Source organism: Nerophis lumbriciformis, linkage group LG02, assembly GCF_033978685.3.
Source record: "Nerophis lumbriciformis linkage group LG02, RoL_Nlum_v2.1, whole genome shotgun sequence".
Taxonomy (NCBI): domain Eukaryota; kingdom Metazoa; phylum Chordata; class Actinopteri; order Syngnathiformes; family Syngnathidae; genus Nerophis; species Nerophis lumbriciformis.
In genome coordinates this window covers 8,258,465-8,273,027 of record NC_084549.2, presented here as the reverse complement: position 1 = coordinate 8,273,027, position 14,563 = coordinate 8,258,465, and the positions used below count along the sequence as shown (strand labels likewise).

The following is a 14,563-nucleotide window of genomic DNA, read 5'->3' as shown; positions in this document are numbered from 1 at the left end:
TTTTTTAAAAAGAAGGGTTTTTAAGCCTTTTTTAAAAGCATCCACAGTCTGTGGTGCCCTCAGGTGGTCGGGGAAAGCGTTCCACAGACTGGGAGCGGCGGAGCAGAAAGCCCGGTCTCCCATTGTTCGTAGCTTTGTCCTCGGATGTTGGAGGAGGTTAGCCTGTCCGGAGCGGAGGTGTCGTGTGGAGGATTTGGGGGTGAGTACCGGTAGTTATTATGCAGATCCCAAATACACATCAGCAGGGACCAGAAGGTAAGAAAAGTTGTTTTTGCATAATATTGCAAAACAAAATGCCAGATAATATCTGCTAATAGGTGCCATTTTGCGGTCCTTATACACACACCATAATAATACTCGTATGTTTAATCCGCCGACAATCCATCAAGCGGTGCGGCTTCATAGCTTACCATGAATTGATTAACATGGACCCCGACTTAAATAAGTTGAAAAACTTACTCGGGTGTTACCATTTAGTGGTCAATTGTACGGACTATGTACTGTACTGTGCAATCTACTAATACAAGTTTCAATCAATCAATCAATCAATCAATCAATCAATCAAAAACCGAAGTGTGTAATGTTCTATATTCTCAATGGTACATTTAAAGTTTTAGTGGTGTTTACTGGCGTCATCTTGCAGTTAACACGTATCTCCTATGTATGACTGCCATACCAGTTACACCATGTACCAAATAAAATTGCTTTAAGGTCAGCACTGTCGATTTTTGAGAAAATTAAAGTATTTTAAATGCGCCTTATAGTCCGAAAAATACTGTAGTCTCTCCACCGTGTCCTGGGTCTTCCCCGTGGTCTCCTACCGGTCAAATGCGCCCTAAACACCTACCAGTGAGGTGTTCGATGGCATTCTGACCAGATGCCCGAACCACCTCATCTAGCTCCTATCGATGTGGAGGAGTAGCGGCTTTACTTTGAGCTCCTCCCGGATGACAGAGCTTCTCACCCTATCTCTAAGAGAGAGCCACCCGATGGAGGAAACTCATTTCGGCTGCTTGTACTCGTGATCTTGTCCTTTCAGTCATAACCCAAAGCTCATGACCATAGGTGAGAACGGGGAGGTAGGTCGACCGGTAAATTAAGAGCTTTGCCATTCGGCTTAGCTCCTTCTTCACCACAACGGATCGATACAGGGTCAGCATCACTGCCGACGACGCACCGATCCACCTGTCGATCTCCCAATCTATTCTTCCCTCCCTGGTGAACAAGACTCTGAGGTACTAGAACTCATCCACAACCCAGAGATGGCACTCCACCCTTTTCCGGGCGAGAACCATGGACTCGGACTCATAAGTGCTGATTTTCATCCCAGTCGCTTCACACTCAGCTGTGACCCGATCCAGTGAGAGCAGAAGATCCTGGTCAGATGAAGCCACCAGGACCACATCATCCGCAGAAAGAAAAGACCTAATCCTGCAGAAGCCTTCATATTTACCAAATATATCAACGCCTTTACCAAGCTGTAACAGAAGAAAAATTGTCCAAACATTACATCGGCAGGCACTTTAGGGATTGAGGCAAGAAGATAACTTAGGTTATTAAACCCTAATTAAATAAAATAAAATGCAGATCGCAAGTACCAAATGGGGTTAAGACAACAAAGCATAATTTATGTTTGAGTCGTCTTTATTGAAGATGTCCAAGCAAATTAATTCACAGCAAAATGATTGGGGGTGGGCGCAGGCATGGAATTGAACCAATGAGCTCAAGAAGGTGAAATAAATGGGAAAGTTGGAAAACCGAAGGGTGGCACAAAATTTCAGATGTCTTCTCATTCATCTTTTTAAAAGGTGGTACAGAGTAAATATTTTGTTTTGTTTTCAGAAAGTAAAGGACTAAATCGCGAGCATGGCTGTCAGGTAGAACATTGGTAATGGATGCAGAGCCCAAGCTGGAATGTGTGATGGATTCTTGAGGTTTGGTCTTTAATGCTTCCTCTTGCTGGATTTCTCGATGGTAGTTTCCACCACCATGGACGTCTCCTCATAACCTTTAAGTTTGCGGCCATCGGAGAACTTCTCCACAGACTCCACCACCACCTTTTCGTAACTCATGGCATCCGGGGTAAAGCTACTGGAGCTGGAGCTGGAGCTGGAGCCGGAGCCGGAGCCGGAGCCGGAGCCGGAGCTGGAACTGGTGCTGGTGCTGGTGCTGGTGCTGGAGCTGGAGCTAGAGCTGGTGCTGGGGGCCCGGGGTGTTGATTTTGGAGAAGCCCTGCTTGGTCCATCATCATCTTTGTTCTTCTTTGGCTTGGTAGGATCCCCTGTTGGATCTTTAGGGTCAGGAGATGGCTGGACTGGGCCTGGATCTTTAGGTTGAGGGTCAGGCTCTTCATTCTTCTTGACCTTGCCTTTGCCGCCATTGTCCTTCCCTTTTCCTCCCCTGGCATCTTCCTTACTCCCCCAAGCGTTGAAAGGAGGGGTTGGACCAAGAGGTTTAGGCTGAGGAGGTTCAGGGGACATTGCGCTCCGTCCTAGAGGTTGATCTTTGATTGTGACAACAATGTGTCCGGAGGATGGTGTGGAAGTGTAGAAGCAAGGGTCCAGGTAGCTTCCTTCGCCGCTCACGAGGACGTAACGCCCCTTTGTGTAGAAGTCAGCGATCGGCTCAGGCTTCCTGTACTTCCTCATTCGATCTCTGACGATGTTGCACAGCGTGTCAAACGCCTTGCTGATCTGCGCTCCATCTGGCACATCCTGCGGAGATACTCCAGCAAACACGGGCCTCTCCTCGGTCCTGCTCACACTCTCCTCCTGGCCTTCAACCGAGGGCGTCCCCTTGGCATCTTCCTCTGGAGTCTCCCCAGCGGCGCCTCTGTCCTCTTGACCATTGTCAATCACGTCTCTTGGGGTTAGCTCCTTTTTCTTTTGGACTTTCTTGGCCATGATCTTTTGACGGGGCTTTATGTTGGTGATGTCTTGTATAGCAAGAGTGATATCTAAGAACACATAATCCGTCTTAGTGGTTATCCAGGAGTAGATTTGCACAGTTGATATAGAGCACTTACCTCGCCCCCTGTTTGAGGCGGAGGGGGTGTGAGAGTAGTGGTAGCTGGTGGTAAACAGGGTGATGGGGCTGCCGATTATTGCGGAATTCAACCTGTGAATAAGGAAAAGACCAGCAGTTGTCAATGAATATTATTGTTAAGACCTTTTCTCACTGTCTTTGAAGTTCTAACTGAATGTCACCAAGGAATGAGGGAACGTTTAGACTTTTGGAGTGAAATCTAAACTGTAACAGAGGTGTAACCGGTGAGTAAAGGTAATCCACAATTCCAGGACTGTGTTGTCAAATATTTTTTAGGGACTCACTTCACCCTGTTGTGCTAAAATCCGTTTCAGTCTGACAAGTATACAGTCTGCTATAGGAGCCACTGACTATTTTCTGCCTTAGCTAGGTTCTGTATCAAATGCCTTATTTGCAGAAACGTTGCTTGATTTCTGCGTGAAACAGGTTAAAACTTGAATTTGGATCTCTTTGAGACTTTTTGGACACCTGCAAGCTTGGAACTTTGTGGGATCTGTTTAGGTAGTCCTTCAAAGGGCCTGTTGCACAAAATGAGGCCGATGAAACCCAATAACCGAAGAACCCTGATCTCTACGAGCTGGAACAAAAGCCTCTACCACGGAGTTCCTGCATATTTGCCAAGCATAGGCAGACATAACAGAGGACCTGGCATTTATTTGCCAAAGAACCCAGTGAAAGGTTAACGTTAGGCACAACGTGAGTATTGTCGGAGGCAGATATTTACATATATCCGAATTTAAGTTGTACTTCTTCCATTTCTTTGTCATATTTGAAAACAGCTCGTATTTTCCATTTCTTCTCTTGATGCTCTGTCAGCAAGTATACTGTGTGTGTTGCCCTTGAGTTCTTTGGAATGTGTTTTGTCTAGCATTTTGTTTTGGCTAGGGAGGGGGAAGGAAAGAGAGGTTTTTGGCGTTGGGAAGACAGACCATTTTGGGTGTGCGCGATAGAATGTTCGAGGGTTAGACTGGTCTCACTCAAAATGTATATTGGCAAAGCTTTGAGAATATACAACAAAATACCTATTCTGTCTCTGGTGGTTTTTCAACTCAGCTTTAAGTGTCGGAAAGAACTTGGGAGCGAATTGTGACTTGAATTCCCTGGGAGGAACAACTGGTCCAAAACGCAACAAATTATCCCGGACGAGCCCCCAATCCGAGCATTGGTGGTTCAGTGGTAGAATTCTCGCCTGCCACGCGGGAGGCCCGGGTTCGATTCCCGGCCAATGAACCAGGTTTCGAGAACCAATTTGTTGCGTTTTGGACCAGTTGTTCCGCCCAGGGAACCTCGAACATTCTATCGCGCACACCCAAAATGGTCTGTCTTCCCAACGTCAAAAACCTCTCTTTCCTTCCCCCTCCCTAGCCAAAACAAAATGCTAGACAAAACACATTCCAAAGAACTCAAGGGCAACACACACAGTATACTTGCTGACAGAGCATCAAGAGAAGAAATGGAAAATACGACAAAAAAATGGAAGAAGTACAACTTAAATTCGGATATATGTAAATATCTGCCTCCGACAGTATTGAACGTCGTACCCCAATCCGAAGATTGCAAATACCATATCTCAGGTTGTGTCGTTCAACAAGCATGAAAGGGTCTACAGATCGTGGTCGACTTCCAGATAGTTCCTTCACATTCAATTGGACATTTCCCCAGAATGACGTGGTAACCCTCATCCGGGTTTGCGTCTACCTGTTATCCTCGTTCTCGATGATCCTCTTGTACCTCTCCAGCTCGTTCTCCAGAGACGTCTGGTACATGGCCAAGTGGCGACACTCGCTGGTGAACCTCTCCAAGGACCTCTCCGCTTCTTCGATCTCCTTGCGCAGGGATTCGATTTGCTCGTTGTACAGCTGGATCTCGTTGTCGAAACTCTCCTGGGTGCCCCTGATGGCTTGCTCCATCATGGCAGCCTGAGAGAGACACAATTGTGCGTTTTTAATCAAGACACTCTGATTGAGTTATTTGCGAGTGTTAAAAATGCCCGGGAGGATATTTAACACGGTCATCAATTCGGCACATGAGCGTTGTGTTGCTAATTCATTATGGGGTGTGTTGAGAATTTGAGCACGACTTTGGAAGCACACCACACACGGCGTTTGGAAGTGTATGGAAGCTAATTTGTATGATTATTGTCAAGGCTTTAGCATAACATACATTAAAAATACAACACATGATTGGGTTACGCCTACATTTGTAACAAATTGGGCCTTGCCTGACATCTAGTGGTGAATGTTTGTTATTGGCATATTGGCAGGGAGGAGAAAAAATATTAGCCAATATTTGTTACCATTTAATACACAAAGAAGGGCGAAACAAATCTATAAAATATTGTTAATATGGCAAGAAAAAATATTAATATGATGCATTTCAAATATATTTATTAACAAATAAATGGAGAATCGCACCAACCTATTTTTGTTGCTACCCATTAGTCAATAGCTAGTCTTGTTTTAATTATTGTTTTGCATTTGTAATTACTGCACTAATACACTTTAATGTTATCCAAGTTACAGTATTCACTATGATGGCGGGATATTTTAATGTTTTTGTGGTTTTTGCTGACATCTAGTGGTGAATGTTTGTTATTGGCATATTGGCAGGAAGGAGACAAATTATTAGCCAATATTTGTTATTATTTAATACACAAAGAAGGTGGGAAAAATCTATTAAAATATTGTTAATATGACAAAAATATTGATATAATTAATTCCAAATATATTCATCAACAAATAAATGGAGACAAGCAACAACTTAATTTTGTTGAGCAATTGTTGTAATGTTGCTACCAATCAGTCAGTAGCTAGTTTTGTTTTAATTATTGTTTTGCATTTGTAAGTACTGTACTAATACACTTAAATTGTATCCAAGTTACAATATTCACTATGATTGTGGGATATGTTAATGTTATTGTGGTTTTTGCTGACATCTAGTGGTGAATGCTTGTTATTGGCATATTGGCAGGGAGGAGACACATTATTAGCCAATATTTGTTATTATTTAATACACAAAGAAGGGGGGGAAAAATCTATAAAATATTGTTAATATGACAAGAAAAAATATTGATATAATTAATTTCAAATGTATTTATCAACAAATAAATAAAGACTAGCAACAACTTAATTTTGTTGAGCAATTGTTGTAATGTTGCTACCAATCAGTCAGTAGCTAGTCTTGTTTTAATTATTGTTTGGTATTTGTAAGTACTGTACTAATACACTTAAATGTTATCCAAGTTACAATATTCACTATGATTGTGGGATAATTTAATGTTATTGTGGTTTTTGCTGACATCTAGTGGTGAATGTTTGTTATTGGCATATTGGCAGGGAGGAGACAAATTATTAGCCAATATTTGTTATTATTTAATACACAAAGAAGGGGGGGAAAAAATCTATAAAATATTGTTAATATGACAAGAAAAAATATTGATATAATTAATTTCAAATGTATTTATCAACAAATAAATAAAGACTAGCAACAACTTAATTTTGTTGAGCAATTGTTGTAATGTTGCTACCAATCAGTCAGTAGCTAGTCTTGTTTTAATTATTGTTTGGTATTTGTAAGTACTGTACTAATACACTTAAATGTTATCCAAGTTACAATATTCACTATGATTGTGGGATAATTTAATGTTATTGTGGTTTTTGCTGACATCTAGTGGTGAATGTTTGTTATTGGCATATTGGCAGGGAGGAGACAAATTATTAGCCAATGTTTGTTATTATTTAATACACAAAGAAGGGGGGAAAAAAAATCTATAAAATATTGTTAATATGACAAGAAAAAATATTGATATAATTAATTTCAAATGTATTTATCAACAAATAAATGGAGATTAGCAACAACTTAATTTTGTTGAGCAATTGTTGTAATGTTGCTACCAATCAGTCAGTAGCTAGTCTTGTTTTAATTATAGTTTTGCAATTGTAAGTACTGTACTAATACACTTAAATTGTATCCAAGTTACAATATTCACTATGATTGTGGGATATGTTAATGTTATTCTGGTTTTTGCTGACATCTAGTGGTGAAGGTTTGTTATTGGCATATTGGCAGGGAGGAGACACATTATTAGCCAATATTTGTTATTATTTAATACACAAAGAAGGGGGGAAAAATCTATAAAATATTGTTAATAAGACAAGAAAAAATATTGATATAATTAATTTCAAATTTATTTATCAACAAATAAATAAAGACTAGCAACAACTTAATTTTGTTGAGCAATTGTTGTAATGTTGCTACCAATCTGTCAGTAGCTAGTCTTGTTTTAATTATTGTTTTGTATTTGTAAGTACTGGACTAACACACTTAAATTTTATCCAAGTTACAATATTCACTATGATCGTGGGATATTTTAATGTTATCGTGGTTTTTGCAGACATCTAGTGGTGAATGTTTGTTATTGGCATATTGGCAGGGAGGAGACAAATTATTAGCCAATATTTGTTATTATTTTGTACACAAAGAAGGGTGGAAAAAATCTATAAAATATTGTTAATATGACAAGAAAAAATATTGATATAATTAATTTCAAATGTATTTATCAACAAATACATAAAGACTAGCAACAACTTAATTTTGTTGAGCAATTGTTGTAATGTTGCTACCAATCAGTCAGTAGCTAGTCTTGTTTTAATTATTGTTTTGTATTTGTAAGTACTGTACTAATACACTTAATTGTATCCAAGTTACAATATTCACTATGATTGTGGGATAGGTTAATGTTATTGTGGTTTTTGCTGACATCTAGTGGTGAATGTTTGTTATTGGCATATTGGCAGGAAGGAGACAAATTATTAGCCAATATTTGTTATTATTTAATACACAAAGAAGGTGGGAAAAATCTATTAAAATATTGTTAATATGACAAAAATATTGATATAATTAATTCCGAATATATTTATCAACAAATAAATGGAGACAAGCAACAACTTAATTTTGTTGAGCAATTGTTGTAATGTTGCTACCGATCAGTCAGTAGCTAGTCTTGTTTTAATTATTGTTTTGCATTTGTAATTACTGCACTAATACACTTGAATGTTATCCAAGTTACAGTATTCACTATGATGGCGGGATATTTTAATGTTATTGTGGTTTTTGCTGACATCTAGTGGTGAATGCTTGTTATTGGCATATTGGCAGGGAGGAGACAAATTATTAGCCAATATTTGTTATTATTTAATACACAAAGAAGGGGGGAAAACATCTATAAAATATTGTTAATATGACAAGAAAAAATATTGATATAATTAATTTCAAATTTTTTATCAACACATAAATGGAGACTAGCAACAACTTAATTTTGTTGAGCAATTGTTGTAATGTTGCTACCAATCAGTCAGTAGCTAGTCTTGTTTTAATTATTGTTTTGTATTTGTAATTACTGTACGAATAGAGTGTTACAATGTCATCCAAGTTACAGTATTCAATATGATAGTGAGGTATTTTCATGATATTTGGGTTTTTGCTGACATCTAGTGGCCTTTCCGTGCCACTGCCTCATTATACAGACTGATGTCTGTACAATAAAAGGACGATCATTTTCCTGATCAAATGCACAAATAATTAATAACAAATATATAAAAATACTAAATTAAATGTATTCTCATAATCATACAAAATAATTTAAAAATAACTCTGTTTGTTGCACAATTTATATTATTTCGCCAACATTGTGCTATTTTATTATTAAGTACTTCCCTATGCCGTGAAGTATTCATAGTGAATTATATTTATACAGAGATTTTCCCTACTGACATAAACGAATTAACCGGCAGTTAATTATGACAACAAGTTATACAGTACAATTACTAGTGAAATAAAAATAATATGACAAATATAATTTGTATCCAAGATGATGATAATAACACAAACAAAATGCTTATTATGACACAGAAAGTGAAATAATAATAATAATAATTGCATTTATGTCATTATTATTATTATTTACATAAATACAATAATAATATCAATATTAATGTGTGAGTATTCTCAAGAAAAAGAGCTTATCTAAAGGGCCTGTGATTAAACATGATTAGATTTTTGTATTTATAACTTGCTTAAAAAATCATAAATAAAGGTGACAAGCAGATATTTCACTATTTGTTTTCATCTCACAAAATAGTTGTGCAATACAGAATATAATAATAAAATTGGCATCATCAGATAGTACTAAAGATTAAAATATGCATTTTTTTCTCTGTCGAAATTTAAAGAACGAATGCATTTACCGGGTAGTAAAAAAAAAAAAATTTTTTATTGAAACCCATTTTTTCCCAGGCCACATAGAATAGGGCCTAGAGTTCGACACTCGTGCCATATGAGAATAAAATTAATATTAATTAATATGAGCATAGTAAGTGTTACTATATTCATTATTTATTATTTAATTAATCGTATTATTTATTATATCATTATCATTATTAACTATTATTATTATTATTTAATTTTTTATTATATATTTTATCAATTATAATATTATATATTATAATTATATTATATTATTTAATACTTATTATTATTATCATTATTATAGCAAATTAATCATATTATGTATTATTCTCATTGTTATGAGGAAATAAATAATACAAATTATCATTAAAATGATAAATGGCCTTTGAACTGTTTTGCTACTGTCCATATTGAAGGAACCAAAAAGAGAGAAAAAAAGATGAAATTGATGCAGCAGTTGCCATGGTAACACGCTCACCTCGGCCTGCAGACGCTGCTTTTGCGCCTGCAGCTGACAGAGGGCGCTCTTGTACTCCTCCAGCTGACTCAACAGGCCAGGCAGTCTGCTTTGGGCCAACAGCTTCTCTTCTTCCTTCACAGGGTCAAACCACAGCAGTGTTAACCTCAAAAAAAAAAATTAAAAAAAATAAAAAGAAGAAGATATTTCATGAAGCCACAGAGTCATCACGATTATGTGTCCTGACAAGGCGAAGGGCAGGGTTTAGTGCACCCGTACACTTTGGCCAGCTTGTATTAATGCATCAGGCAGCAACTCGGAGGCCAGTAACCTCATCAACGCCTGACACGGCGTCCCCGAGGGGCTCGCACTCGCAATTATTCCGTCGGCCACCTCACCTCGGAGATGCCCACCGACACGGGGGGAACGAGCGGAAGCGTTTGGTTGATTTGCTGCAAAATGTTCACGTAGGTCTGAATCTCTGCAAGGTTCTGTCGTGGGAGAAGAAGAAAAAAACAAAAAAATGAAGCATTTTGCAAACTTAAGCATCTTTTTTTTTTTTGCTCAGGTTAGTGTTATTATAAGCTGATATATGCGTTGTTTTGTATACTCAGCCTCATATAACACATGAGTGTGATTGTTGTATTATGTTAAAGCACCACAAGGCATCACATTTATGATGACTTTCCATTCTTCATGTGCTTTGATATCTCAATGACGGACTAGATTACCACCGTCGCCATCAAAAACACCGGCAGGCAATAGTGTAAAGCAAGAAAATGACTCTCAATAAACATCAGCACTTTCCCTAGTTGATGAAAATAACTCAAAGTAATCTTCCCAGCCAATAACACTACCGACAAGGGTGTGTGATTCCACCCAATCAACCATAGATCTCATTCTCACTTCAGACCGGCTTAAAATAAAAAATAGTGGGGTCATGATCTGCGGTCTTAGCGACTACTATCTAACCTTCTGCACCCGCAAAATAGCTAAACCCAAAGCCAATGGCCACATAACAGCCCAATCCAGATCCCTTAAAAAATACTCCAGTGATAATTTCAATTTAAAATTAGATGAGTGGGACTGGTCCCCTGTGCTCTCGAGCAACCTGGTCGATGTTGCATGGGATCGCTTCAAATCCATCCATCCATCCATCCATCCATCTTCTTCCGCTTATCCGAGGTCGGGTCGCGGGGGCAGCAGCTTAAGCAGGGAAGCCCAGACTTCCCTCTCCCCAGCCACTTCGTCCAGCTCCTCCCGGGGGATCCCGAGGTGTTCCCAGGCCAGCCGGGAGAGATAGTCTTCCCAGCGTGTCCTGGGTCTTCCCCGTGGCCTCCTACCGGTCGGACGTGCCCGAAACACCTTCCTAGGGAGGCGTTCAGGTGGCATCCTGACCAGATGCCCGAACCACCTCATCTGGCTCCTCTCGATGTGGAGGAGCAGCGGCTTTACTTTGAGCTCCTCCCGAATGACAGAGCTTCTCACCCTATCTCTAAGGGAGAGCCCCGCCACTCGGCGGAGGAAACTCATTTCGGCCGCTTGTACCCGTGATCTTGTCCTTTCGGTCATGACCCAAAGCTCATGACCATAGGTGAGGATGGGAACGTAGATCGACCGGTAAATCGAGAGCTTTGCCTTCCGGCTCAGCTCCTTCTTCACCACAACGGATCGATACAGCGTCCGCATTACTGAAGACGCCGCACCGATCCGCCTGTCGATCTCACGATCCACTCTTCCCCCACTCGTGAACAAGACTCCGAGGTACTTGAACTCCTCCACTTGGGGCAAGATCTCCCCCCCAACCCGGAGATGGCACTCCACCCTTTTCCGGGAGAGAACCATGGACTCGGACTTGGAGGTGCTGATCCCCATCCCAGTCGCTTCACACTCGGCTGCGAACCGATCCAGTGAGAGCTGAAGATCTTGGCCGGAGGAAGCCATCAGGACCACATCATCTGCAAATAGCAGAGACCTAATCCTGCAGCCACCAAACCAGATCCCCTCAATGCCCTGACTGCGCCTAGAAATTCTGTCCATAAAGGTTATGAACAGAATCGGTGACAAAGGGCAGCCTTGGCGGAGTCCAACCCTCACTGGAAACGTGTCCGACTTACTGCCGGCAATGCGGACCAAGCTCTGGCACTGATCATACAGGGAGCGAACTGCCACAATAAGACAGTCCGCTAAGTCGCTTCAAAACAGCGTTCCTAAAGATGCTAACATGGCTCCCGTGAAAACAGTCAGGATCAAAGCCCGCTCTGAACCATGGATGAATAGCTGCCATAAAAGACAAAGACAGAAAATACTCCGAATACCAAAAGTGTTAAAACAGAAGTAGATAAACAACCCAATAATAACAACCTCAAATCACTCCTTTCAACTCTCAAAAAGCAATGCAATAAATTGAGAAATAAGTCAACTAACCTGACTAAATCCTTAAAAAAAATTACATTAACGACAAAATAGAGGAAACCCCAAATAAGCCACGTGAGCTCTGGAAAATTCTCAACAACCAGCTTCCCGGTTGCAGCCAAAAACTTGAAACCAGACTCACCAACATCAGCATCAAGGAGGGTGACTCCCTCATTACAGACAAAATGGAGGTAGCAAGCAGACTTAACGCCTTTTTCACCAGCATAGCCGCAACTCTTGTCAACAAGCTGTCCCACCACTCTGGTCGCTTTGGTGTAGAACACATTAAAGCCTTCTACAGAAAGCTCGGAGTATCCAACAACGATTTCAAATTAGAAATGGTCTCAGCGGATGAGGTGATTAAAATATTGAGCGCGCTCCACCCAAACAAGGCCACCGGTCTTGACAATATCCCCTCCAGATTCCTCAGGGACTCTGCCTCCATCATTGCCCCGATCATCACGTACATAATAAACCTCTCAATTTCACAAGGCCAAGTACCAAAAGATTTTAAGATAGCAAGAGTAACACCCCTCTTTGAAAAAGGAAGCAAATTGGAACCTGGCAACTACCGACCTGTTTCTATTCTCAGTTCCATTTCGAAAGTAATGGAAAACATAGTTTATGAACAGGTCGATGGTTACCTTGCCACAAATAAACTCATGTACAAATTCCAATCCGGCTTCAGAACTAACCACTCCACTGACATATGCCTTCTCTATCTGACCGACCACATCAAACATGAGGTAGACGCGGGCAAATACTGCGGCATGGTCATGCTGGACCTTCAGAAGGCCTTTGACACTGTTGACCACGCTATACTGTTGGATAAGCTAAGAGCAATCGGATTTGACAAAACCTCATCGAGCTGGATGCAATCTTACTTGGAGGGGAGGGAACAGGTGGTAGAGGTGAACGGCACCGTGCCCCCCCCCTCTCAGTGAGCTGTGGAGTCCCCCAAGGCAGTATATTGGGGCCTTTACTGTTCCTAGTATACATAAACGACTTGTCATCGACATGCGACTGTGAATTGTTCTTGTTTGCGGATGACTCGGCCCTGCTGGTATCAGACAAGGACAAGTCACAGGTGGAGAAAATCCTCAGTGCCGAACTCTGTAGAACTTGCACCTGGCTCGCTGACAACAAGCAATCCATACACTTGGGTAAAACAGAATCCATCCTGTTTGGGTCCCACATCAACCTTAAGAAAGTCAATGACTTCACTATAAAAGTGGGTGACATTGTTATCACAAGGAACGATGAGGTCACCTACCTAGGTTCCATTCTAGAGGCTAATCTTTCCTGTGATAAAATGGCAACCAAGGTAATCAAAAAGGTCAACCAACGAACGAGATTTCTCTATAGAATCTCCTTTCTGGTCAACAAAAGCACCATGAAGATTCTGGCGGGAACTCTCATTCAACCCTTTTTTGATTACGCATGCACCTCCTGGTACCCTAGTACCTCCAAAACCCTCAAATCTAAACTCCAAACATCCCAGAACAAGCTAGTCAGATTACTTCTAGACCTCCACCCCAGATCACACCTCACTCCTACCCACTTCTCCAAAGTGGGCTGGCTCAGGGTGGAGGACAGAGTAAAACAACTTGCACTGAGCCTGGTCTATAAAATCCGCTACACCTCCCTGATACCGAAGTACATGCCAAACTACTTCCTTAACGTAAATGACCGCCATAACCACAACACCAGGGGGAGCTCTACTAACCACGTTAAACCCAGATTCCGATCTAACAAAGGTCTTAACTCATTCTCTTTCTATGCCACATAAATGTGGAATGCGCTCCCAACAGGTATAAAAGAAAGGGCATCTCTATCCTCCTTCAAAACCGCAATAAAAGTACACCTCCAGGCAACTTCAACCCTAAACTAACACCCTCCCCGGATTGTTGTTAATAATCAAATGTAAACAATCAAATGCAGATATTTTTCTTATGCCTTATGATCTCTCTCTCTCTATGCCCACTACTTGCTGTCCATATCCTACCAAGTCAGACCTACACTGTTTCAATATCCATTTCTCTGTTCTCAATTGTTGATGACTGATGATATCAACCAAACCAACCCCCCCTTCCCTCCTCCACACCCCGAATTGTAAATAATGTAAATAATTCAATGTATACACCCTGATGATTATCTTGTGTGATGACTCTATTATGATGATAGTATATATCTGAATCAAGAATCAATTTAAGTGGACCCCGACTTAAACAAGTTGAAAAACTTCTTGGGGTGTTACCATTTAGTGGTCAATTGTACGGAATATGTACTTCACTGTGCAACCTACTAATACAAGTCTCAATCAATCAATCAATGTAGGCCACACTCAGAGGTGGGTAGAGAACCCTACATTTGTACTCAAGTAGTAGTACCATTACTTTA

General features: G+C 40.5%; 1 protein-coding gene and 1 non-coding gene across 2 annotated transcripts in view; one reads left to right on the top strand and one right to left on the bottom strand.

Moving 5' to 3' along the window:
- Positions 1-1,626: 1,626 nt before the first annotated feature.
- LOC133580586 (filensin) overlaps positions 1,627-14,563 on the bottom strand; it is a 31,861-nt gene continuing 18,924 nt past the window's right edge. Inside the window, exons 4-8 of the mRNA XM_061934873.1 lie at positions 10,147-10,239; positions 9,770-9,883; positions 4,744-4,964; positions 3,026-3,117; positions 1,627-2,956 (exon numbers count right to left, since the gene is read on the bottom strand). Coding sequence (XP_061790857.1) covers positions 1,944-2,956; positions 3,026-3,117; positions 4,744-4,964; positions 9,770-9,883; positions 10,147-10,239 — 1,533 coding nt within the window. The 3' untranslated portion in view covers positions 1,627-1,943. The remainder of the gene's footprint in view (positions 2,957-3,025; positions 3,118-4,743; positions 4,965-9,769; positions 9,884-10,146; positions 10,240-14,563) is intronic.
- Positions 4,205-4,275, top strand: trnag-gcc (transfer RNA glycine (anticodon GCC)). Its single transcript has one exon. It is a non-coding gene; the product is annotated as a tRNA-Gly (tRNA).